This window comes from Phoxinus phoxinus, assembly GCF_949152265.1.
Source record: "Phoxinus phoxinus genome assembly, chromosome: 25".
Classification (NCBI taxonomy): domain Eukaryota; kingdom Metazoa; phylum Chordata; class Actinopteri; order Cypriniformes; family Leuciscidae; genus Phoxinus; species Phoxinus phoxinus.
In genome coordinates this window covers 25,279,777-25,307,769 of record NC_136900.1, presented here as the reverse complement: position 1 = coordinate 25,307,769, position 27,993 = coordinate 25,279,777, and the positions used below count along the sequence as shown (strand labels likewise).

The window sequence follows — 27,993 nt, the reverse complement described above, 5'->3', positions numbered from 1 at the left end:
TTGATTACTTGTGTTCAGCAGTGCACGAGTCCTGCTGTCTCAGTGAAGGTGTATCGTGTCTGAATCAGGAGAGGAATATCACAGAATCGGATCAAACATTGTTTAGTTTACAAACTTTGACTGCATTATTATGAGAACAAAGATGTTACGTAACTTAAAGCCCTCACATATAATGCATTATAAAAGTATTTTTAACACAGTTATTTATAATTGAATACACCTTTAGAAAGTATAATGCATTAAAACACAACAGAATTTACATTACTTTGTAAATAAATAAATAAACAATCCCAATCAAACACCAATCCCTCGTTTATGAATCGTCATGTGACTGTCCTCTGAGAAATGACTTGCTTTTTGTAAAACATCTCCCACTGCAAACCTCCTGAAGCTCACGAGGAAGATGTCAATCACTGGAAATACATATTTCAACTCCTCATAATGAAATATATCCTGAGCAATTGTAAGTCTTTGTTTGTAGGAGCTTGCATGGATGGAAAGAAGAATGTCGGACTGGTTTGGTGTATTAACTTATACAGATGTTGTGATTAATAAATGTTTTAGTGCCCAATTAAAGAATTCAATAAAGTGTCAAAAGCCATCGCATTACCCTTCAAAACAATGATTCAGAATGTAATCTCACACTGTATTGAAGATATAAATTGAAGTCTATGTGAATTGTGTTTAAGAAATGTTCTTAAAATATTTTAAATGACATTTACCACTTTTTGCATTAGCTGGTTTGAAGGGACTCTGCATGCGGGATCTGTGAGAAACACATTGAAACTGCAGAATGTAAATGTTCTTCAAGTGTGAACATGTTGAGTTTGGGCTGATGTTCAAGAGCTGACTCTAATATAGAGACCTGAGCAGACTTGTTCATGTTAGAAGCTGTTCTCTCTCTCTCTCTCTCTCTCTTCTGTTTTCTGTTATATAGATACTGTCAACATGATTTACAAGTATGCCACAAAGGATTACTTGAATTTTGTTCAATTTAAATAAAAACCAAGATATATATATAGATATTTCTAACCAGCAAGTCAAATACCGATCAGTCGCATCAAGTCAAACGCACCTATTGATATGAATAAAATAAAAAAAATCTAGAAAGTTGTCAAATTAAAAAAGTAAGTGTTCATGCTGCCTTAAAATTTTAGTTTTAGTTAACTTGAAATGTAAAATGTGAAGTGACAACTTAGATATTTGAGTTGATTAAACTTACCATTTTAATTTCATTAAATCTTTATTATTTTTAAGTTGACAACCATTTTTACAGTATACTTTAAAATATATATTTACTCTTAACTGACAATGTTAAAGCAAATTGGAATGAATGAAATGAATTACACAAAAACAGTTTAGAAGGACAAAGGGAAAATTCTCACAAGATAAAAATATTAATAATGATTTAATAACTGTCAAAGAAAGGGCTATGTAGAATGTTTACATATAATACAGAAACATACAGGAAATGCACAGAAAAACCAAACTCGTTTAAGTTCATAAACCATTATAGATTCTTTCTTTTTAGGAACCATTTTACATTAAGACGCTGACTTCAGAAGAGAATATATGATAATGAATGTTAATGGTGACTTTTAAAGATATGACACTTTTACTGATCACATATATCTGTGGATTATATGAGGCTGTTCTGAACAACAATAATCAAATCTTTTGCATCGGAATCACAATGTCCATCGACTCAGACCTGGGCAATTCTTTACCTCTACCTTCATCATCGTCATCTTCATAGGTGTACGTTACTGTGAGAGATGATGTGAAACACAGCAGAAGATTACTGAATGTTTGCCCGTCTAATGGTGTCTTTAATAATGTGAAGGATCAATAATTAAAGGTATTTTACACTCATCATAATAAAGTTTCTAATTATATTGCCACAAAATGAAGCATAAAATTCATAAAAAAGGCCTGATGTGTATAAAAGCTGTAAACATGGAATTATAAAAAATGTGTGAAATACAAAACCACTGATAGAGAAAACAAGCATTTGTGGACTTTAGACTCGAAAGAGAAACTGACCTGTTGACTTATGCCCATGAGAAGACAATGTCTGGGATGTCACTGTATAAGTGGCTGAAATGAAAAGGTCAGTTAGTTTAATATTATAAATAAATGCTTTTAATAATGTCAAATAATTAAGTGTAAATAATGCATACATCCACGGCGCACTGCATAAATATGATCCTCATGTTCAATGCGGTAGGAACCCAGTGTGCGATTCTTCTTCAGTGTGTTGAAGGTGACAAGAATAGTGTCTTCAACTGTAGAACACACACACACACACACACACACACACACACATCAAATCACATGTTTTCCTCATTAATATTACGTTATTTATTTGCTAACTTCTCAATCTCAGGCTTCTCCGTTAAATTAATAAGAGCTGAATCTACATACACACACAGATGTTGTTAGTGAACATCTCTACACTTCACAGATGTAATGTAATGTCCAGAGACTGAAGTGCTGGACTCACGCTGGTCTTCAGGAATGAGTCTTCTCTTTAACTCCTCCACTGTGGTGTTCCTGAACTCCTCTTCTGAGTCCGCCACACAAACTGGTATTTTCTTCAGTCCGCGTCTCTCGTCTGTAAAGTAGACCTGGAAACTCATGTTGAATGTGCTGAACCTTCCCTCAGGATCTAGTAGTAACTGATCATCTACTGATGCACACAGTGATGATAGTTCCACTTCCTCAGTTAAAATCCATCATCAGTCACCACCCACTTTAGGGATTTTGATACAGAACGAGTTTCTCCATTTGATTCTTAGACTTCCAAACAGGTTTTGACACTGTTTTTGATGTGTGTGAATAGTGTGCATAGAGCAGTGTGTCAGTGAACATGTCAGAACATAATAACATTAACTATGTCTAGTGTCATTTAGATAATGATGACAAGAATGTGTTGGTGGTTTATTATGAAGGGAAAAGAGTAGCAAAACTCAAGAGCACGTAGATGTGAATTTGAGAACTTGTACAATAAATATTCGTACTTGTACGTGAACATTTACACTCACAGCTCCAATGTGAAAACCTGTCAAATACAAATCTGAGTTGAATGTTGAGATTTGCACTCGCAGACTATAGTCACAAACCTGTATTCTGAATATGAAGCTGCAGACAAGTAGACACATGTGTAAAATGCCATTCACAGAAATACAATGACAGTGTGTGTGTGTGTGTGTGTGTCTGTGTGTCACACACTTAACAGAGCAGCCATCAAATGTTAGACAGTACACTAGGTTATTACGTGTGGAAGTTTTTTGTCCAAGAATTTAGTAGTAGGAAATTACTAGTCATCCATTTTTTTATATCCGCTATGCATTCCGTTAATTTTGTGCATTGGTAGGTTTCGTTAGGTTTTGAAGAAATATACAGCTGAGTATCGTCGGCATAACAGTGAAAGCTAATTCCATGTTTCCTAATGATATCTCCTAATGGTAGCATGTACAGAGTGAACAGCATCGGTCCTAGTACTGAGCCTTGTGGTACGCCATACTGAACTTGTGATCGATAAGACATCTCTTCATTTACTGCTACAAACTGATAACGGTCAGATAAGTGTGATTTAAACCATGCTAGTGCAATTCCACTAATGCCAACATAATGTTTGAGTCTATTTAAAAGTATGTTGTGGTCAATGGTGTCAAATGCAGCACTAAGATCCAGTAACACTAGTTTAGTTTAGTTCCTTTATTGTCCACAAGTGGAAATTTGTCTTTGGCTTCACTATACACCACACACAAGGACACCAACACAAACATAAAATTATACATAAAAATAAAACAGTAACTTTCCCAAGCACCTATGCATAGCCTACATATCCATCCCTACTATTCAACACTAATAGAGATATACAACCACGATCGGATGATAAGAGCAAATCATTTGTGACTCTAATGAGAGCGGCTTTCCTCACCGTACCATCATCAAGCAGAATCTTCACCTTTCTTCAGTACAACAGCTTTTGGTTGTGGGAAATTCCGATCACCCTCCTTTACCATCCAAGCTTTCTTAACTCGAACTAGATCACCAGGTCGTAATTTTGAAGGCTTTGCAGTTCTCCTGGCATCAGTGTACCGTTCAACCTCGTCTCAAGATTCTGTCAGTTTCTGGGGGTTGTGGAGAGAGTTTCAGTTCACCAGGAACACTACTGGAGGTTGTGGAGAGAGTTTCAGTTCACCAGGAACACTACTGGGGGTTGTGGAGAGAGTTTCAGTTCACCAGGAACACTACTGGGGGTTGTGGAGAGAGTTTCAGTTCACCAGGAACACTACTGGGGGTTGTGGAGAGAGTTTTGCTTCACCAGGAACACTACTGGGGGTTGTGGAGAGAGTTTCGCTTCACCAGGAACACTACTGGGGGTTGTGGAGAGAGTTTAGGTTCACCAGGAACACTACTGGGGGTTGTGGAGAGAGTTTCGCTTCACCAGGAACACTACTGGGGGTTGTGGAGAGAGTTTCGGTTCACCAGGAACACTACTGGGGGTTGTGGAGAGAGTTTCGCTTCACCAGGAACACTACTGGGGGTTGTGGAGAGAGTTTCAGTTCACCAGGAACACTACTGGGGGTTGTGGAGAGAGTTTCAGATCACCAGGAACACTACTGGGGGTTGTGGAGAGAGTTTCGCTTCACCAGGAACACTACTGGGGGTTGTGGAGAGAGTTTCACTTCACCAGGAACACTACTGGGGGTTGTGGAGAGAGTTTCAGTTCACCAGGAACACTACTGGGGGTTGTGGAGAGAGTTTCGGTTCACCAGGAACACTACTGGGGGTTGTGGAGAGAGTTTCGGTTCACCAGGAACACTACTGGGGGTTGTGGAGAGAGTTTCAGTTCACCAGGAACACTACTGGGGGTTGTGGAGAGAGTTTCGCTTCACCAGGAACACTACTGGGGGTTGTGGAGAGAGTTTCGGTTCACCAGGAACACTACTGGGGGTTGTGGAGAGAGTTTCAGTTCACCAGGAACACTACTTGGGGTTGTGGAGAGAGTTTCAGTTCACCAGGAACACTACTGGGGGTTGTGGAGAGAGTTTCGCTTCACCAGGAACACTACTGGGGGTTGTGGAGAGAGTTTCACTTCACCAGGAACACTACTGGGGGTTGTGGAGAGAGTTTCGGTTCACCAGGAACACTACTGGGGGTTGTGGAGAGAGTTTCGGTTCACCAGGAACACTACTGGGGGTTGTGCAGAGAGTTTCAGTTCACCAGGAACACTACTGGGGGTTGTGCAGAGAGTTTCGGTTCACCAAGAACACTACTGGGGGTTGTGGAGAGAGTTTCGCTTCACCAGGAACACTACTGGGGGTTGTGGAGAGAGTTTCGGTTCACCAGGAACACTACTGGGGGTTGTGGAGAGAGTTTCGGTTCACCAGGAACACTACTGGGGGTTGTGGAGAGAGTTTCGCTTCACCAGGAACACTACTGGGGGTTGTGGAGAGAGTTTCGGTTCACCAGGAACACTACTGGGGGTTGTGGAGAGAGTTTCGGTTCACCAGGAACACTACTGGGGGTTGTGCAGAGAGTTTCGGTTCACCAGGAACACTACTGGGGGTTGTGGAGAGAGTTTCGCTTCACCAGGAACACTACTGGGGGTTGTGGAGAGAGTTTCGGTTCACCAGGAACACTACTGGGGGTTGTGGAGAGAGTTTCAGTTCACCAGGAACACTACTGGGGGTTGTGGAGAGAGTTTCGCTTCACCAGGAACACTACTGGGGGTTGTGGAGAGAGTTTCACTTCACCAGGAACACTACTGGGGGTTGTGGAGAGAGTTTCACTTCACCAGGAACACTACTGGGGGTTGTGGAGAGAGTTTCGGTTCACCAGGAACACTACTGGGGGTTGTGGAGAGAGTTTCGGTTCACCAGGAACACTACCGGGGGTTGTGGAGAGAGTTTCACTTCACCAGGAACACTACTGGGGGTTGTGGAGAGAGTTTCGGTTCACCAGGAATGCTACTGGAGGTTGTGGAGAGAGTTTCACTTCACCAGGAACACTACTGGGGGTTGTGGAGAGAGTTTCGGTTCACCAGGAATGCTACTGGAGGTTGTGGAGAGAGTTTCGGTTCACCAGGAACACTACTGGGGGTTGTGGAGAGAGTTTCGGTTCACCAGGAATGCTACTGGAGGTTGTGGAGAGAGTTTCGGTTCACCAGGAACACTACTGGGGGTTGTGGAGAGAGTTTCGCTTCACCAGGAACACTACTGGGGGTTGTGGAGAGAGTTTCGCTTCACCAGGAACACTACTGGGGGTTGTGGAGAGAGTTTCGGTTCACCAGGAATGCTACTGGAGGTTGTGGAGAGAGTTTCACTTCACCAGGAACACTACTGGGGGTTGTGGAGAGAGTTTCGCTTCACCAGGAACACTACTGGGGGTTGTGGAGAGAGTTTCACTTCACCAGGAACACTACTGGGGGTTGTGGAGAGAGTTTCGGTTCACCAGGAACACTACTTGGGGTTGTGGAGAGAGTTTCGGTTCACCAGGAACACTACTGGGGGTTGTGGAGAGAGTTTCGGTTCACCAGGAATGCTACTGGAGGTTGTGGAGAGAGTTTCACTTCACCAGGAACACTACTTGGGGTTGTGGAGAGAGTTTCGGTTCACCAGGAACACTACTGGGGGTTGTGGAGAGAGTTTCGGTTCACCAGGAACACTACTGGGGGTTGTGGAGAGAGTTTCACTTCACCAGGAACACTACTGGGGGTTGTGGAGAGAGTTTCACTTCACCAGGAACACTACTGGGGGTTGTGGAGAGAGTTTCGCTTCACCAGGAACACTACTGGGGGTTGTGGAGAGAGTTTCGGTTCACCAGGAACACTACTGGGGGTTGCGGAAAGAGTTTCGGTTCACCAGGAACACTACTGGGGGTTGTGGAGAGAGTTTCGGTTCACCAGGAATGCTACTGGGGGTTGTGGAGAGAGTTTCGCTTCACCAGGAACACTACTGGGGGTTGTGGAGAGAGTTTCACTTCACCAGGAACACTACTGGGGGTTGAGGAGAGAGTTTCGCTTCACCAGGAACACTACTGGGGGTTGCGGAGAGAGTTTCACTTCACCAGGAACACTACTGGGGGTTGTGGAGAGAGTTTCGGTTCACCAGGAACACTACTAGGGGTTGCGGAGAGAGTTTCGGTTCACCAGGAACACTACTGGGGGTTGTGGAGAGAGTTTCGGTTCACCAGGAACACTACTGGGGGTTGTGGAGAGAGTTTCACTTCACCAGGAACACTACTGGGGGTTGTGGAGAGAGTTTCGGTTCACCAGGAACACTACTGGGGGTTGTGGAGAGAGTTTCACTTCACCAGGAACACTACTGGGGGTTGTGGAGAGAGTTTCACTTCACCAGGAACACTACTGGGGGTTGTGGAGAGAGTTTCGGTTCACCAGGAACACTACTGGGGGTTGTGGAGAGAGTTTCGGTTCACCAGGAATGCTACTGGAGGTTGTGGAGAGAGTTTCACTTCACCAGGAACACTACTGGGGGTTGTGGAGAGAGTTTCGGTTCACCAGGAATGCTACTGGAGGTTGTGGAGAGAGTTTCGGTTCACCAGGAACACTACTGGGGGTTGTGGAGAGAGTTTCGGTTCACCAGGAACACTACTGGGGGTTGTGGAGAGAGTTTCGCTTCACCAGGAACACTACTGGGGGTTGTGGAGAGAGTTTCGCTTCACCAGGAACACTACTGGGGGTTGTGGAGAGAGTTTCGCTTCACCAGGAACACTACTGGGGGTTGTGGAGAGAGTTTCGGTTCACCAGGAACACTACTGGGGGTTGTGGAGAGAGTTTCGCTTCACCAGGAACACTACTGGGGGTTGTGGAGAGAGTTTCGGTTCACCAGGAATGCTACTGGAGGTTGTGGAGAGAGTTTCGGTTCACCAGGAACACTACTGGGGGTTGTGGAGAGAGTTTCGCTTCACCAGGAACACTACTGGGGGTTGTGGAGAGAGTTTCGCTTCACCAGGAACACTACTGGGGGTTGTGGAGAGAGTTTCGGTTCACCAGGAACACTACTGGGGGTTGTGGAGAGAGTTTCGCTTCACCAGGAACACTACTGGAGGTTGTGGAGAGAGTTTCGCTTCACCAGGAACACTACTGGGGGATGTGGAGAGAGTTTCGGTTCACCAGGAACACTACTGGGGGTTGTGGAGAGAGTTTCGGTTCACCAGGAATGCTACTGGAGGTTGTGGAGAGAGTTTCGGTTCACCAGGAACACTACTGGGGGTTGTGGAGAGAGTTTCGGTTCACCAGGAATGCTACTGGAGGTTGTGGAGAGAGTTTCGGTTCACCAGGAACACTACTGGGGGTTGTGGAGAGAGTTTCGCTTCACCAGGAACACTACTGGGGGTTGTGGAGAGAGTTTCGCTTCACCAGGAACACTACTGGAGGTTGTGGAGAGAGTTTCGCTTCACCAGGAACACTACTGGGGGATGTGGAGAGAGTTTCGGTTCACCAGGAACACTACTGGGGGTTGTGGAGAGAGTTTCGGTTCACCAGGAATGCTACTGGAGGTTGTGGAGAGAGTTTCGGTTCACCAGGAACACTACTGGGGGTTGTGGAGAGAGTTTCGGTTCACCAGGAACACTACTGGGGGTTGTGGAGAGAGTTTCGCTTCACCAGGAACACTACTGGGGGTTGTGGAGAGAGTTTCGGTTCACCAGGAACACTACTGGGGGTTGTGGAGAGAGTTTCGGTTCACCAGGAACACTACTGGGGGTTGTGGAGAGAGTTTCGCTTCACCAGGAATGCTACTGGAGGTTGTGGAGAGAGTTTCGGTTCACCAGGAACACTACTGGGGGTTGTGGAGAGAGTTTCGCTTCACCAGGAACACTACTGGGGGTTGTGGAGAGAGTTTCGCTTCACCAGGAACACTACTGGGGGTTGTGGAGAGAGTTTCGGTTAACCGTATTACGTCATAAAGAGGCGTTCTTTCACTACTACCGTATTACGTCATAAAGAGGCGGTCTTTCACTACCGTATTACGTCATAAAGAGGCGGTCTTTCACTACCGTTTTACGTCATAAAGACTCTGTCTTTCACTACCGTATTACGTCATAAAGAGGCGGTCTTTCACTACCGTATTACGTCATAAAGAGCCGGTCTTTCACTACCGTATTATGTCATAAAGAGGCGTTCTTTCACTACCGTATTACGTCATAAAGAGCCGGTCTTTCACTACCGTATTACGTCATAAAGAGGCGGTCTTTCACTACCGTATTACGTCATAAAGAGCCGGTCTTACACTACCGTATTACGTCATAAAGAGGCGTTCTTTCATTACCGTATTACGCCATGAAGAGGCGGTCTTTCAGTACCGTATTACGTCATAAAGAGGCGGTCTTTCAGTACCGTATTACGTCATAAAGAGGCGGTCTTTCACTACCGTATTACGTCATGAAGAGGCGGTCTTTCAGTAGCGTATTACGTCATAAAGAGGCGGTCTTTCAGTACCGTATTACGTCATAAAGAGGCGGTCTTTCACTACCGTATTACGTCATAAAGAGGCGGTCTTTCACTACCGTATTACGTCATAAAGAGGCGGTCTTTCACTACCGTATTACGTCATAAAGAGGCGTTCTTTCACTACCGTATTACGTCATAAAGAGGCGTTCTTTCACTACCGTATTATGTCATAAAGAGGCGGTCTTTCACTACCGTATTACGTCCTAAAGAGGCGTTCTTTCACTACCGTATTACGTCATAAAGTGGCGGTCTTTCACTACCGTATTACGTCATAAAGAGGCGGTCTTTCAGTACCGTATTACGTCATAAAGAGGCGGTCTTTCAGTACCGTATTACGTCATAAAGAGGCGGTCTTTCAGTACCGTATTACGTCATAAAGAGGCGGTCTTTCACTACCGTATTACGTCATAAAGAGGCGTTCTTTCACTACCGTATTACGTCATAAAGAGTCTGTCTTTCACTACCGTATTACGTCATAAAGAGGCGGTCTTTCACTACCGTATTACGCCATAGTCTGTCTTTCACTACCGTATTACGTCATAAAGAGGCGTTCTTTCACTACCGTATTACGTCATAAAGAGGCGGTCTTTCACTACCGTATTACGTCATAAAGAGGCGTTCTTTCACTACCGTATTACGTCACAAAGAGTCTGTCTTTCACTACAGTATTACGTCATAAAGAGGGGTCTTTCACTACCGTATTACATCATAAAGAGGCAGTCTTTCATTACCGTATTACGTCATAAAGAGGCGTTCTTTCACTACCGTATTACGTCATAAAGAGGCGTTCTTTCACTACCGTATTACGTCATAAAGAGGCGTTCTTTCACTACCGTATTATGTCATAAAGAGGCGTTCTTTCACTACCGTATTACGTCATAAAGAGGCGTTCTTTCACTACCGTATTACGTCATAAAGAGGCGGTCTTTCACTACCGTATTACGTCATAAAGAGGCGTTCTTTCACTACCGTATTACGTCATAAAGAGTCTGTCTTTCACTACCGTATTACGTCATAAAGAGTCTGTCTCTCATGTTGGATGTGCTCGAACCTTCACTATATTCCCTCAGGATCTAGTAGTAACTGCACTACTGCACACAGTGATGGAGAGTTTCACTTTCTCTGTTTAAACTCTCATATCCTATCGTCATCACACACTGTTTCAGAGTTCTTCCTCTTTAATTAAAGACCATTAAATAACTATAAGTGTATAATAACCATTAATAACTGTAAATAAAAATAACTATAAAAATAACTTTAAGATAACTTTGCGTCCACATCAACAAACGATATAACGGTATGTTTATTCTAAGATGGCGTGTTGCGGTTTCAAATCATAGCCCTATATATATATATATAATATACACACACACACACATGATATGTGTGTGTGTGTGTGAGAGAGAGAGATTTTTTATTGAAGATTAATGGAGCAACAGATTTTGTGTGAAAATAAATAATAAAAGTGTTATTTACCCCACACACACGCACACGTGTTGAATACAATTAAAATTAGTTTAGCAAAGTGTGTACTATTTTCTGTTTATTTTGATAAAAGATAAATTAAAATTCATTAAAGGTCATTAAAATTGAAATAATATTCTGAAATAATATAATTAGATCCCATAATTTAATATAGATTTAACAGTAGTAACTATAAATTATATTGTATTATGTGAGATTAATATCATATTTATAAATATGATTGCATGGTAATTATCTCCCAACTTAATACATTATATTTCCCATCTGAATATAAACATGCCATGTCAACAAATGGAAAAGTCAGCTGTTTATTATTGTGTCTTTAACCAAAATACCACACATTTACATATTCTTGCCTTATTGATAAACTGTTGCGTCAATTACCTTGTACAAAACTGAAAATCATTATTATTATATTCTCATTTGCTACTTAAATCTAAAAACATTGGATCACAGTAATCACCTTTGCGCTTTTCCTCGTGATCTCGTCACGGATCAGACAATGTCCACGTGCATCTTGAAAAGCGGATGTTTTGTAAAGTGCTGAGGCGAGTTTTCTGCATTGTTCAGAGGAAGTGAGAAAGCCGACTCACTAATGCTTTAAACTTCCTGACGGCTGCTATTGAGCATTAAAGAACCACAATAATCACTCAGACCGATTTATTTAACACATCCGTAATATTGCTGTGCGCATAATCAAGGTTATTCATGGTCTGTTGTAGTTGCTTGTTAATGCTTTTACACTTTTAAATGTCCTTTTAATGTATGATGGTTGAAGGCTGAGTAGAAAAATGTCATCTCATATTTTTGAAGATACTAGACCGAATTACCTTTTGCTGATTGTTTACAATTTAAGAGAAGTTTCTCCTATAATTCACACAAAGCATCATGGGAAAAGCTGGATCGATACCCCGTTCAGGGGGCGTAACGTGATTTTAACGGTAAAAGACTGTAAAAATGCTACAGTGAAAAACTGTTAATTGGTTAACAGAAAGTTTCCTCACTATATACGGTAAATAACTGTGATCAATCTAATGGTACAGTTCATGTAATTTTACTGTAAAATACCATTAAATTTACAGTTTTTGACTCATTGTATAATTTACGGCGAAAAAACGTAATCCGACATTCCCACAATTCCCTGCGTGACACTTCACATTTGAAGTATTTTTGTTGAAATAACTATATGTTTCTTCATGTATTTTTGACGGTAAAGTTCTGGCAACCACAGCTGCCGTTTTTTTTACCGTAAAGATCACGGTTTAATTTGTTCCAGTGTAGATTAACTGGTATAGCAGACAAGCCAGTGTAGTAAAACTGACCGGACAGCAAAAGACCACCTAGCCACTGCGATACTAGCGGTCAATCGGGCACTGAGGTAAATACCAGATCTCAATACAAAATACTTCGAAAATAACCGCACATATATGTTAGCAAACATCTTTTACAGCAGTTTATTTCTTCAAATAACATGGATGGCCAATATGATTAAATAAATTAAATAGATGTTAAGAGAACAGTGAAAAGCCTCCTTACCTTTCCAGAATTAAACAACAGCTCCACACATGTGAAGAAGGGCTCACTCACACACGCGGCGGTCCAGCAGCCGGAAAGCGGACCTTCTATGTGGCCGCCATCGCTAACCAAGCCATCGCCGCTGTTAGCATTCCATCGACTGGAAAGGCAGCATCTCGGGTTACACTGTAATCACGGTTCCCTGAGAGAGGGAATGAGACACTGAAGACACAGAAAGTGGAGGACCGGCTGACTACATCATGTGTTGGGGTCGTGTCTAGCGAAGGTCCTCCATCTGGTCTGGATACGACACAGGAGAGAATAACGTGGAAGCACTGTATTTATACCCTGGTCACACAGGAAGTGATGTCATAGTCGGCCAATGTGATTATTGTGTTCTGACACGTTCATGCCGGAGTCGTTCCCCGTTAGCGTCCTAGTGTCTCGTTCCCCTTCTCAGGGAACCATGATTACATTCGTAACCCGAGAGGTTTTGTTCACATCCCTGTCATCATGTGTTGACTCGCGCTCTCCAGCGACGACACCGGCTGATTAAATATGTAGAGCACAGAGAAGAAGACTAATAGCGTGCAGACGAACAACACACGAAGATTACGCAGCATTTTCTGACTAAAAGAGCGGCCATGGAGATATAAATCACGCCGCTCGCTTCAGCGCCGCGACTAGCCTATGGCGGAGGCGTGCTCATGAATATTAATGAGGTGCTTCCAAAACTTCCTGGAGCCTTCAGTCACGTGACCACGGTTTGTCCAGTGAAGCGTAAAGGGTTGAGGAGCCGGCCAATGAAAAGTTCCCAGCATGCTCCTCTCATGAATATGATTAAATACTGGCTAGCTCTGCATTATATGTTCATATATACACACTACTATCATTACATACAGAGAAACTAACTTATATCCCTGATGTATGACAATATTCATCAAATGTGAAGAGAAAAGCAGAGACTTCAGTTTGTAACCAGCGCACAGAAAGCCTGTCGCTTTAATAGGAAGAAATCAACGTCCGTCCTCTCGCCGATCCTTCTGGTTCTGATGACGTGATGATCGGTCTGATCACGTGTGTGTGTGTGAAATGTGCAGCCTCTGTTACGACTGAGCACACGACCTTCTGACCCACAGAACCAGGACTAAAGAGGATGTGATTGGAGATAATAACATAAGTAAAGCATGAATAATTTTATAAGTAAAAAAACAATTCAGTTATATATTAAAGTCGTAATGTATGGCGGTAAGCTCTGGCAAATAGAAACTTGATGCGTTAATCAATTGAATCATTTGCTTGATGAACCGATTCAGTGATTCTCAGCGCCACTCTGGCGACTCCTGCTTGTCAGAACAGTGTCATTACACGCAGAAACACTTAAAACACCTTTAACAAACAACAGATAATGCTTAATTAAAGCTGAAATCTATTTAATGCATTTAACGCTGTCTGTCTTTATGTGTTATTTTATTTAAAAAATTGCATCCCAAATGTGAAGACAATATGCTCTCGCGGGACACATAACATAATGTGTGAAGTTAAAGTGTGAGTTAGTCCAAATATACTACCACAACATTCACAATCATATTCTCTTCTGATGTCGGCCTCTGGAAGTAAAATATTTCAGTGGATTTATGATGGACAGCTCATATGAACATCAGTAATCTCAGTGACCCGATATAAACACACGTTATTGATGTGATGATTATTTGAGGATGAACTACACTACATTATTCAGTGTGTTGCAGCGGAGGCTGAGGCTTGTTATATGATAAATGATCCATAGATTGGGACCTGGGAACTACTTTATCTTCACCTTCATGTTCAGGTGGATGGATTCTTCCTCTTCTTCTTCGTAATACTGTTTGTGGAAGTCAAGTCTCCTACATTTATACAGCTTTTAACAGTATGGATTGTTTCAAAGCAGCTTTACAGTGATAATAGAAGTTAGCGTAACAGAAAAGTTGTGAAGATCATTAGTCAGTAACGCAGAATGTATAATTCAGAAATTCAGCTTTGGCTAAGCCCCGCCCCCCTTAGTTACTGTTGCTACGTCCGTCAACTTCATCTGGGCTCTGGTTTGGTATCATCATGGCTTATGCTGTGACGCTCTTCCTGCTGAACTCTTATCAAACTTTTATAAAGCAGCAAATAAAGTGTCGGATAGAAGTAGGCAGAAGGGGCTCAGTGTGCGTTCGAAGGCTTTATTCAAGACACACCGGAGAAACACAACAACAACAAGATCCAAATAGAGGCAAAAGCATAACGGTCACAGTCACATGACCCACCGCATCATATCCTGATGGAGACGGAGACTGGGACTCACAATATCAGGAGCAACACTGTTCATGCAGAGCTGGTCTCTATTCACTTCTATAATCGTTATTACAAAGCAAACGGACTACGCGAGTATAAAGCTGTGTTTATTAGCAGCGTGTGCTAGCGTATCAACAATTAGTGTAGAGAACCGAAATCATGACCTAAACCAGCATAAAACTGTCTAACTAGTGTAACTTCCCAGTAAGGTTAAAACACAAAAGTGTGTTGTTGATCTTGAGGGTTTCGCTGACTGAGGACGTCCACACAGTTTAATCCAAAGACGACACTTGTCAGGATTTGACCGGTTTTGGGAAGGGGAAAACGGACACCTCCTCCAACCTCTCTGGGAAACACGTATCTGTGTTACAAACGCCCCAGGCACAACGCTTAACCATATTTGTGATAAAACTACGACGGTAATAGCCTGCCGAGGCCAAACATACGAGACGCCGGTGTTAAAGTCAATGGAGCGCTGTGAACAAGTGTCGGACCGCTGTGGAGCTCGTTCTTGGCTGCGCTGTGATTGGTCAATCTACATTCTAGGGCGTGGCTTAGCCAAAGGCGAATTGATGTGATTTTGTAAATAAAGTTTCTCTTTCTCTCTCACTGAACTACACAACACAGCCACGGGTCAGTCTGTTGCATGAGGAGATTCCCCCTTTAATATGTAAAGCACTGAGTACCTAGAAAAGCGCTATATAAATGTAACGCAGTATTATTATTATTATTATTATTATCAGAGCCAAATGGTCCACAGATTGAGTCCTGGGCAATTCTTTACGTTCATCTTCATCATCGTCATCTTCAAAGGAATATGTTTCTGAGAGAGATAACGTGAAACAAAGCAGAAGTTTACAGATGTGTCTATCGGTGTGCAGGATCAGTGAGTAAAGCTATTTTACACTCGTCATGAGAAAGTTTATATTTATATTGCCACAAAATGAAGCACAAAACTCATAAAAATTAAAATTGCCACAAAATAAAGGCCTGATGTGTGGATTTTTGACTCAAAAGAGAAACTGACCTTTTATCCATCTTCTAGGAGTAGATAATCGCACAGATGTCACTGTATAAGTGGCTGGAATTAAAAGCTCAGTTAATGTAAGACTATAAATAGGCCTAAATGCTTTTAATAATGTCAAATACTAGTGTAAATACTGCAGACCTCCACGGCGCATTGCGGTAATATGATCCTCGTTTTTAATGCCGTAGGAACCCAGTGTGCGATTCTTCTTCAGTGTCTTGTGATCAAAGTTCACAAGTATTGTGTCTTCAACTGTGGAAGAAACGTAACAACATGAGGAACAGCGAACACACACACACACACACACACACACACACACATTTATTTATGTACACACTGTGGCCTCAAAGCTTCAGCTCTGCCACTCTGAGCTCGATTGCTATGTCTGAGGAAAAACACTATGAGGACGAAACCTGCAAAACCAATAAATAAATAACTATGCAAATAAATAAATATATAAACAAATCCACAAAATTCTAAATATATAAACACATAAATGTGGAAATAAATAAAGAGATAAACACATAAATAGACCCATTCCTGCATATTAAATATCTAAATAATTAAATGTGAGAGGAAAACAATAATTAAATAAAACGAATGTTGGAGATTTTTTTTTTTTTTTTTACATAAAGGAAATGTTAAACTGAAGTTGTCTTTTTCCTTTTAACCGTTTATTAATGTTTTTCTGCTTTGAACTTTGAGCGTTGTAACTTTGCAGATGTTGTTTATGTTCAAACGTCAACATTACACACTAACTACAGTTAGAAAACACAACATTACACACTAACTACAGTTAGAAAACACAACATTACACACTAACTACAGTTAGAACATCAAATCATAACCAACCGGCCCTTTAAATCTCAGGCTTCTCCGTTAATAACAATAAAATCTACAGACAGATTCACACACAGATGTTGTTAGTGAACATCTCTACACTTCACAGATGTTGTTAGTGAACATCTCTACACTGCACAGATGTTGTTAGTGAGCATCTCTACACTTCACAGATGTTGTTAGTGAACATCTCTACACTGCACAGATGTTGTTAGTGAGCATCTCTACACTTCACAGATGTTGCTAGTGAGCATCTCTACACTTCACAGATGTTGCTAGTGAGCATCTCTACACTTCACAGATGTTGTTAGTGAACATCTCTACACTGCACAGATGTTGTTAGTGAACATCTCTACACTGCACAGATGTTGTTAGTGAGCATCTCTACACTGCACAGATGTTGTTAGTGAACATCTCTACACTTCACAGATGTTGTTAGTGAACATCTCTACACTGCACAGATGTTGTTAGTGAACATCTCTACACTGCACAGATGTTGTTAGTGAACATCTCTACACTTCACAGATGTTGTTAGTGAGCATCTCTACACTGCACAGATGTTGTTAGTGAGCATCTCTACACTTCACAGATGTTGCTAGTGAGCATCTCTACACTTCACAGATGTTGTTAGTGAACATCTCTACACTTCACAGATGTTGTTAGTGAACATCTCTACACTGCACAGATGTTGTTAGTGAACATCTCTACACTTCACAGATGTTGTTAGTGAGCATCTCTACACTGCACAGATGTTGTTAGTGAACATCTCTACACTGCACAGATGTTGTTAGTGAACATCTCTACACTCCACAGATGTTGTTAGTGAACATCTCTACACTGCACAGATGTTGTTAGTGAACATCTCTACACTTCACAGATGTTGTTAGTGAACATCTCTACACTGCACAGATGTTGTTAGTGAACATCTCTACACTGCACAGATGTTGTTAGTGAACATCTCTACACTGCACAGATGTTGTTAGTGAGCATCTCTACACTTCACAGATGTTGCTAGTGAGCATCTCTACACTTCACAGATGTTGCTAGTGAGCATCTCTACACTTCACAGATGTTGTTAGTGAACATCTCTACACTGCACAGATGTTGTTAGTGAGCATCTCTACACTTCACAGATGTTGTTAGTGAGCATCTCTACACTTCACAGATGTTGCTAGTGAGCATCTCTACACTTCACAGATGTTGCTAGTGAGCATCTCTACACTTCACAGATGTTGCTAGTGAGCATCTCTACACTTCACAGATGTTGTTAGTGAACATCTCTACACTTCACAGATGTTGTTAGTGAGCATCTCTACACTTCACAGATGTTGTTAGTGAACATCTCTACACTGCACAGATGTTGTTAGTGAGCATCTCTACACTTCACAGATGTTGTTAGTGAGCATCTCTACACTTCACAGATGTTGTTAGTGAACATCTCTACACTTCACACACAGATGTTGTTAGTGAACATCTCTACACTGCACAGATGTTGTTAGTGAACATCTCTACACTGCACAGATGTTGTTAGTGAGCATCTCTACACTTCACAGATGTTGTTAGTGAGCATCTCTACACTTCACAGATGTTGCTAGTGAGCATCTCTACACTTCACAGATGTTGCTAGTGAGCATCTCTACACTTCACAGATGTTGCTAGTGAGCATCTCTACACTTCACAGATGTTGCTAGTGAGCATCTCTACACTTCACAGATGTTGTTAGTGAACATCTCTACACTTCACAGATGTTGTTAGTGAGCATCTCTACACTTCACAGATGTTGCTAGTGAGCATCTCTACACTTCACAGATGTTGCTAGTGAGCATCTCTACACTTCACAGATGTTGCTAGTGAGCATCTCTACACTTCACAGATGTTGTTAGTGAGCATCTCTACACTTCACAGATGTTGTTAGTGAGCATCTCTACACTTCACAGATGTTGCTAGTGAGCATCTCTACACTTCACAGATGTTGCTAGTGAGCATCTCTACACTTCACAGATGTTGCTAGTGAGCATCTCTACACTTCACAGATGTTGCTAGTGAGCATCTCTACACTTCACAGATGTTGCTAGTGAGCATCTCTACACTTCACAGATGTTGCTAGTGAGCATCTCTACACTTCACAGATGTTGTTAGTGAACATCTCTACACTTCACAGATGTTGTTAGTGAGCATCTCTACACTTCACAGATGTTGTTAGTGAGCATCTCTACACTTCACAGATGTTGCTAGTGAGCATCTCTACACTTCACAGATGTTGCTAGTGAGCATCTCTACACTTCACAGATGTTGCTAGTGAGCATCTCTACACTTCACAGATGTTGCTAGTGAGCATCTCTACACTTCACAGATGTTGTTAGTGAACATCTCTACACTTCACAGATGTTGTTAGTGAGCATCTCTACACTTCACAGATGTTGCTAGTGAGCATCTCTACACTTCACAGATGTTGCTAGTGAGCATCTCTACACTTCACAGATGTTGTTAGTGAACATCTCTACACTTCACAGATGTTGTTAGTGAACATCTCTACACTTCACAGATGTTGTTAGTGAACATCTCTACACTTCACAGATGTTGTTAGTGAGCATCTCTACACTTCACAGATGTTGTTAGTGAACATCTCTACACTGCACAGATGTTGTTAGTGAGCATCTCTACACTTCACAGATGTTGTTAGTGAGCATCTCTACACTTCACAGATGTTGTTAGTGAACATCTCTACACTTCACAGATGTTGTTAGTGAGCATCTCTACACTTCACAGATGTTGTTAGTGAACATCTCTACACTTCACAGATGTTGTTAGTGAACATCTCTACACTTCACACACAGATGTTGTTAGTGAACATCTCTACACTGCACAGATGTTGTTAGTGAACATCTCTACACTGCACAGATGTTGTTAGTGAGCATCTCTACACTTCACAGATGTTGTTAGTGAGCATCTCTACACTTCACAGATGTTGCTAGTGAGCATCTCTACACTTCACAGATGTTGCTAGTGAGCATCTCTACACTTCACAGATGTTGCTAGTGAGCATCTCTACACTTCACAGATGTTGCTAGTGAGCATCTCTACACTTCACAGATGTTGCTAGTGAGCATCTCTACACTTCACAGATGTTGCTAGTGAGCATCTCTACACTTCACAGATGTTGCTAGTGAGCATCTCTACACTTCACAGATGTTGTTAGTGAACATCTCTACACTTCACAGATGTTGTTAGTGAACATCTCTACACTGCACAGATGTTGTTAGTGAACATCTCTACACTTCACAGATGTTGTTAGTGAGCATCTCTACACTTCACAGATGTTGCTAGTGAGCATCTCTACACTTCACAGATGTTGTTAGTGAGCATCTCTACACTTCACAGATGTTGTTAGTGAGCATCTCTACACTTCACAGATGTTGCTAGTGAGCATCTCTACACTTCACAGATGTTGCTAGTGAGCATCTCTACACTTCACAGATGTTGCTAGTGAGCATCTCTACACTTCACAGATGTTGCTAGTGAGCATCTCTACACTTCACAGATGTTGCTAGTGAGCATCTCTACACTTCACAGATGTTGTTAGTGAGCATCTCTACACTTCACAGATGTTGCTAGTGAGCATCTCTACACTTCACAGATGTTGCTAGTGAGCATCTCTACACTTCACAGATGTTGCTAGTGAGCATCTCTACACTTCACAGATGTTGTTAGTGAACATCTCTACACTTCACAGATGTTGTTAGTGAGCATCTCTACACTTCACAGATGTTGTTAGTGAGCATCTCTACACTTCACAGATGTTGCTAGTGAGCATCTCTACACTTCACAGATGTTGTTAGTGAACATCTCTACACTTCACAGATGTTGTTAGTGAGCATCTCTACACTTCACAGATGTTGCTAGTGAGCATCTCTACACTTCACAGATGTTGCTAGTGAGCATCTCTACACTTCACAGATGTTGTTAGTGAGCATCTCTACACTTCACAGATGTTGCTAGTGAGCATCTCTACACTTCACAGATGTTGCTAGTGAGCATCTCTACACTTCACAGATGTTGCTAGTGAGCATCTCTACACTTCACAGATGTTGCTAGTGAGCATCTCTACACTTCACAGATGTTGTTAGTGAACATCTCTACACTTCACAGATGTTGTTAGTGAGCATCTCTACACTTCACAGATGTTGCTAGTGAGCATCTCTACACTTCACAGATGTTGCTAGTGAGCATCTCTACACTTCACAGATGTTGCTAGTGAGCATCTCTACACTTCACAGATGTTGTTAGTGAACATCTCTACACTTCACAGATGTTGTTAGTGAGCATCTCTACACTTCACAGATGTTGTTAGTGAGCATCTCTACACTTCACAGATGTTGTTAGTGAACATCTCTACACTTCACAGATGTTGTTAGTGAACATCTCTACACTTCACAGATGTTATGTAATGTCCAGAGACTGAAGTGCTGGACTCACGCTGGTCTTCAGGAATGAGTCTTCTCTTTAACTCCTCCACTGTGGTGTTCCTGAACTCCTCTTCTGAGTCCGCCACAGGAACCGGTGTTCCCTCCAGTCCGCGTCTCTCGTCTGTAAAGTAGACCTGGAAACTCATGTTGATGTGCTCGAACCTTCACTATATTCCCTCGGGATCTAGTAACTGATGCACACAGTGATGGAGATTTTCAGTAGCACCAGAGAATGTCAGCACCTCATTGCAGTACACGATATCCAGGGGGCGGAGTCAGATCCAGATCCAGGGGGCGGAGTTGGATCTCTGCATTTCGATTGGTCGACAGATTCCCAGCACCTTTAAACTCGTGTTGTTGCTCTATCTATCGTTTCCGCATTGACTCGTAACTAGAGTTAATTAACAAACTTGCTGAAAACAGATATAATTTAAAGGGCATATTGCAGGTTTTTTTTTTTTCAGAATTAATATATAACCTTGTATGAAAATACCATATGAAGAGTAAATGCATGATTGAAAATTGTTTTGCCAGACATAAGGGCACAAATTTAGTAGAAAACGTGACAGTTTCCTCGACCGTGTTGAAAAAGCGCTTTTTTTTCACCACCGCGTCATATTACGTCACATGGGGAGTCGTGTGCCGGCGCTGCGTTCGCTCAGTGCAGAGTAGGCTGGTATTATGTTGAAGCGGTAGTGATTCAGTGTGTTTTCGGTGGTTATTGTATTTCAATTAATAATTATCGTGATAAATGACTGTGAATTATGGCCTGTCAGAACATCGAGTCCACAGGTTTCCAAACAAGAAAAAGGATGGTGCTTTCTTCCGTGTTTGTGTGCGTTTTGTGCAGGGTAAGAGATGGACTTCGCTTCTGCGTCTGCTTTGAAAAACGCGGTAGTGTGTAGCGTTCACTATAGACTGCATGATTATAATCCCGGCGATATGATGAGTTAACGTTACGTTATATGATGACGGCGATATGTGCACACTGTCCCGGCTCCTTCATCGGGTCGCCCGGTCCGCCGTCATCATGTGGGTCGGCCACCGGTGGGAAACATGACGCTCACGGATCCGTCAGAGATCACTTATTGTACATTTGTTTTACAAAATGTGCCTTGTCTTAATTTATTTCTTTAACGTATCCTCCATAAACTTGTAATGTCTTGCAAGTCTGCAGCCGACACTTATTATTATTATAATATAATATAATGTTCATTTTCAATCTGTACTCTGAATTTTAATGTTTGTGTTGGCTGCTTCTACATATAAAAAATTTATACAGTAAGAAAGTTGTGATTGTGATTATTTTTTTATTCATTATCACCAAGTGGGGCCATTCAAAACCTTTATAATGTCCCTCTTTCTCTGGAAACTGTCTCCTAATGGCTGACACACACATGCAGGTAAGGGTCTAAATACTAGCTTTGCTATTGCCTGACACATAATTACAATATTGTGATCTGAGCATAGTGTTGTACATATCGTCGGCTAACGTGAATACATCTATAAGCTAACTGTTCTCTCATCGAGACCCGACTCCTGCCCTGTTCTCCTCACACCACAGCTCAATGCGTCTCATCTGACCGTTGTTTTGTCTAATCCTGGCCTGTCTACTCTCTTGGCTTCATATCAGGCTCATAATTATATGGCTGAGGTCTGTCATACGAGTAAACATTTAGGCTACAATTTCCTCAGCGTCCGAACTGTCATTGCGATCCATTGCTTTCCTATTGTTTACTTTGACCGCTCTCCCCCATGCTACGTCACTTCCGGTTTGGCGGTTTTCTAATGCGGAAGTAAAATTTTCTCACAAAAACGACTCCAGAAGCCTAAATAGCGTTTTATAAGTATATGTTTATATTTAAATCTAGTTCCTACATTATTGTTCTATACATTGGCGCACTGGGTACTCTAACCTGCAATATGCCCTTTAATAATGTTTAAAATAGTTACAAACACTGTAATTTGAACATTGTGTAAATGTGCACCTTTAATTACGTATAGTGGAGGGCAATAGCCAAATATTTTATTCGATTTTTTTCATTTGGAGAAAAGTTTGATTTTACTCCAAAAAATAATAATACACGAAATATTACGTATCACCTTCCCTGAAAAGCCTTTAGGTTCCTTGTTACATACAAGATTAAATATCTCTTAAAAAGAAGCGTATTCTTTGATTGGCTGATGCTTTACCCCTCTCAGTAGTCCACATGCACTTTGACTTTTACTTAAAAGTATATTAATACGTATGCACTTCTACTTTTATTTGAGTAATATTAAATCAAGTTCAAAATCAAGTAGAAAATATGTGACTGAGTATATCATAGCGACACTAATTTTATACTTATAAATGACTTCACAAGGGCATCTGACTTACATAAACACATGCAAAATGCATTACCAGCACGATGAAATAGGAAAGAAATAATTTTTTAATTTTTATTAACACACAAGGTAAAACAGATATATATATATATATATTTTTTTATTATTATTTTTTTTTTATTACGAACAAAATGTAACGATACAGTAGCCACAAGAATACTACACAAAAATAAAAATAAAACACGTACACTAGACAAAAGACATATCTTGACATTACATTGACTTGAACTATTTTGATATGACAAAACATTTAACAACAGATATAAAGGTTGAGACTTGTTGCATACAGGTTAACTGAAATTACAGGAGTTAAAATGGCGGGGGGAGGGGGTGGGGGGGTGGGTGGGGGGGGGGGGGTTAATGAGTGTGTGGAGATAGTTGTGTGTTAGTTTGTGTGTGTGTGTGTGTGTGTGTGGGTGTATATAAGGAAAAATGTAGGTTTGTAGTTTGGCCGGTAATGTAGAAGCTGGATCACCTCGGAGGGTTGCAGAGAAGAGAGAGAGAGAGAGAGAAAGAGAGCGAAAGGAAGAGAGAGAGAGAAAGAGAGAGAAAGAGAGAGAGAAAAAAAATTATTACTGAATAAACAAATAATAATTTGTATTATTATTTTTATTATTACAAAATAATTTTTTATTACTGAATAAACAAACTGCCTGGGCACTCATAGTTGCCGCCCGGTCCCCGAACAAGGTATACCATAGTGAGATGGCAGAGGGAGGACCCACATGTGACCCGATCCCCCGGCCCCCAGCACACATCCCGCCCCCACGGACACCCACATCCCGACCCCGGAACCATCACCTAACCCGCCACTCTTGTCCTGTGGACGAGTGTGAATGGCTAAATTGTCGATTTCCACTAATGTAATGCATTAAAAGAAAGTGGTCAAGCAGGATGAACATCTGCCCAGATTTCCCCCTGCATGACACACTCCTGAGTATTACTGGGTATATGCCTCCTCTGGAATGTGTGTATTAAAAGAGATGAGGTTTGCAGTAAAATACCTGCTAAGGCATCTGCACCCTCATTTACCCTAGTCTGTTTTGTTGTTCTTGTTATTATTGGAAATATTATGTATGCAACCAAATGTATAGAGCATTTAAAAGAGAGTACGGCATGTTGTGTGCTACCAGGACCAGGTGTGTGTATGTCCCTATTGAGGGGGCGCCCCATGGGGGCCCAGAGCCCATAGATACCCCACGGGGCCGGCCAGCACCAGACCCACATGACATCCTGATCAGACCGGGTCTTCTGAGCCACCCATTTGGCTCAGGCAGAATAGGGATGAATAGAGGAAAGTCAAAAAAAAATATATATTATAAATTAATAGGAAGAGGGAGGGAAGGGAAAATGAGATTTTATTTATAAGTGTAACTAATGATTATAAAAATAATAATAAGAGTAAACATACTAATAGTAATTGTTCCCGCTACCATCCTCCGCCCTGGTGTTTGTGGCTATTTACAAGTAGGAAGTGAAGTGGATGGATCTAAACTTGTGACTTGGATCTCAGGTGCAGAGGGTCATGACTGTAAGTAGGTGATGAAGACAGATATTTTAAATACAGTGGAAAACTTTGAAGGCAAAACATAAGGAAAAGCACATGGGATCACATCGTAAGCAAAGATTAACATTTGAACTCACTCTTGTGCACCATTCATCCTCAGAATCATCCTAATCTACATTTGAGATTACTTTCCCTCTTCCCCATCCCGTCTCCCTCAGGCTGAACTTTTATACAGAAAGATGTTCATTCTTTATTGGATTTATTGTCTCTTTAGAAATAGGATAGAACAACATGGCATGGCAACTGTAAGGGGGTGAATTGTTTCATAAATTATATTAAGCCTTTAAATTCTGCATAATTAAGGGCGTGGCCACTTGAGTGACAGGTGGATTGCGGCTGCTGTCACTTTTACCAGTCTATGGTTTTAACATCATCTGCTCACAGATAGACTCCGCCCACTTTCTCCAGCACTCTTCCGGGAGTGATTTCCCTTTTCTTTCTTTTTTAAATCAGTATCACCACCAAAGTTGAGAATGTAGTGATCTTATTTTTTATTGTGAATTCTTTTTTTCATTACCAATACTGTATTTCCAGTCACGTTGAAGTGTGTCCTGCAGGATTCAGATTTACCAGTGAAGAAAATCATCCTCACACTGAATGCCGACGAGTGTGACGTTTATGTCATTTTTATTAATCCCAGGGAAGATACGCCATCTCTCGTCTCTCGTGCATCTTTTCCTGCGACACACATGTGGTTTTTTCTCTCTGGGCAACAACATCTCAACTTTGCATTACAACACTTCAGATTAATGACTTCGATATATTTATTATAATAAAACGAGTAGGCTACGACTACACACTCTTGATAATACAACTGACATCAAACACTGACGAGGTTTACTCGGTTATGACGGAGGCGTGCTCATGAATATTAATTCCTTCAGTCATGTGACCAGCAGCTTTTCAGACATGATTGAAAAAACACCACACCGTTTCAAAGTGAAAACACTAAGCACATTATTTTTTTTTTTTTTTATTTCTGTCCTTTCTATTCCTGTATTCACTCTACAGTTTTAAGGTCGTTGGTGTAATTATATTAGAATTACTTACAGATCCCTTAAACAATTTAGCCATTGAAAAGACAAGGAAAGGAAAACAATGCTCAAAAAATAAATAAGTGTATGCTTGATTTAATACACATAAGTAAAATAAATGGTTATGTTCAATATAGAGAAACACAAACTCTATTTACATAGAGTTATAAACCGGTGACAGCATGATAAACTGTATAACAGCACACATGTAAACACAGCACTGCTTTTGTCAGGGTGTGTGTCGGCAGAAGAAGACGAGGGAGGCAGAAGGCTCCAATACAAACGTGTTTATAACTTTAGTGAAACATACAGGCAGAGAATAGTTTACATAGTTACATAGACGAGAACGGACAAAGACTGAGGGAACTAAACACAGACACAGATGAACACAACTCTGTTCACAATTCTGGTTTCTGTAAATGAATGTAAAACTAAATGTATATTGCAGCACAGGGTGAAGTCAGTATACATAACGACGGTGTAGCGGCTATTTGTCCATAAACTTAAACAAAATAAATAATATCAAACTTTTCGAATGGCCACTGCGGCTACGTCATGGGTTTAGGCTTTACGCAGGTTTAGAAGTGCTAAAGTGAACTAATGTCCATAGCAAAAATGAGTTTGAGGAGGTTTATTCACACATATAAGCAAGCTCACAGACATTTTCTGCTGGTAAAAAACCATATGCCCTTGCAGCCTGCTGTCCCTCCCACCTTGACCTACTTATGCAAATTAACATAGCCCCATGTGACCAATAAACAACAACATAAGAAAACAAAAAAATAAGCATAAATACAACATAAATTAACTTTAACAAGAAAATAAAGAAAATAAATTAGGCTATAAATGAACTTAAGCCTAAAATAAACAAAGCGAAAAATAGCTCCAACAGACGGTTTGAGACAGATAAATGTACATTTAATATAAAACGCTGTAAATGGCGCGGCAGGATTTTGAACAACACTAAATTAAAGGCCTGTCTCAAATACAAGCCGGTGCAGTTCGGCGATTTGGGAAAATAAAAGCCCGGGCTATTATTTGAAGTTTTACTGTAATAATAAACAGTTAATAAAAAATAATAAAAAGCCTACTTTTGTGTACAGCAGACACAAAAGTAGGCTTTAAAAAGTACAGCATTATATTATGCAAAGGAAGAAGAACATCTCGTACCTCTGAGAAGGAATACACTCACTCGCTCCATATATATATAGCCTATGTATATTTTTTTCCTACTATGGCAGTCATTGGGAACCAGAAACTGTTTGGTTACTGACATTCTTCTAAATATCTTCCTTTGTGTTCTGCAGAGGAAAGAAATTCATACAGGTTTGAAACAACTTAAGGTTGAGTATATGATGACAGAATTTTCATTTTAAAAGTGAACTAATCCTTTAACCATATTAATAATTCCATGTTATAACCAAATAATTCCACTTATTGATAAGATGTATGAGTGTGTTTAGTGTTTTCAGTGATGTGCATATCTGCTCACCTCAAAACATGTGTGTTGGTGTTTCATGACGCTTCACAGTCCCGAGTCTCCTCACTTCTCCAGACTGGTGTCAGAACACGGCGCTCTGGTGTTCCCGGACCGGACCGGAGATGTGAACTTAAAAAAGTAGCATAAGCCTTAAAAATGTACATTTAGTCAAATGACAACTCGGATATTTGAGTTGACTACATTTACATTTACATTTATGCATTTGGCAGATGCTTTTATCCAAAGCGACTTACATTGCATTATCCTATACATTTATACATAGGTATGTGCAATCCCCTGGGATCAAACCCACAACTGTGCGTTGTTAACACAATGCTCTTACCACTGAGCATCTTTACAGTATGCTTTAAAAAAACGATTATATCGAGTA

General features: G+C 41.1%; 1 protein-coding gene and 1 long non-coding RNA gene across 2 annotated transcripts; both read right to left on the bottom strand.

Moving 5' to 3' along the window:
* Positions 1-307: 307 nt before the first annotated feature.
* On the bottom strand, positions 308-3,167 carry LOC306993655 (uncharacterized protein). The gene is made up of 4 exons (XM_079603601.1): positions 2,504-3,167; positions 2,181-2,285; positions 2,044-2,097; positions 308-1,766 (listed from the first exon to the last, which is right to left on the bottom strand). Exons 1-4 carry the CDS (start codon positions 2,637-2,639, stop codon positions 1,669-1,671), a joined length of 393 nt encoding a protein of 130 aa, XP_079459727.1. The 5' UTR covers positions 2,640-3,167; the 3' UTR covers positions 308-1,668.
* An 11,355-nt stretch (positions 3,168-14,522) lies between these two features.
* On the bottom strand, positions 14,523-21,246 carry LOC306993164. Its single transcript, XR_013796410.1, has 4 exons — positions 21,147-21,246; positions 15,972-16,082; positions 15,831-15,884; positions 14,523-15,626 (listed from the first exon to the last, which is right to left on the bottom strand). It is a non-coding gene; the product is annotated as an uncharacterized lncRNA (long non-coding RNA).
* Between the last annotated feature and the right edge of the window lie 6,747 nt (positions 21,247-27,993).

Bases quoted from the DNA above. Each gene is read 5' to 3' on its own strand.
- LOC306993655 (XM_079603601.1), bottom strand. From the start codon at position 2,639: ATGAGTTTCCAGGTCTACTTTACAGACGAGAGACGCGGACTGAAGAAA. The intron at 2,098-2,180 runs GTATGCATTATT...TTTTCATTTCAG, and splicing joins TTATGCAGTGCGCCGTGGAT to CCACTTATACAGTGACATCC. The intron at 1,767-2,043 runs GTCAGTTTCTCT...CATCTCTCACAG, and splicing joins TCATGGGCATAAGTCAACAG to TAACGTACACCTATGAAGAT.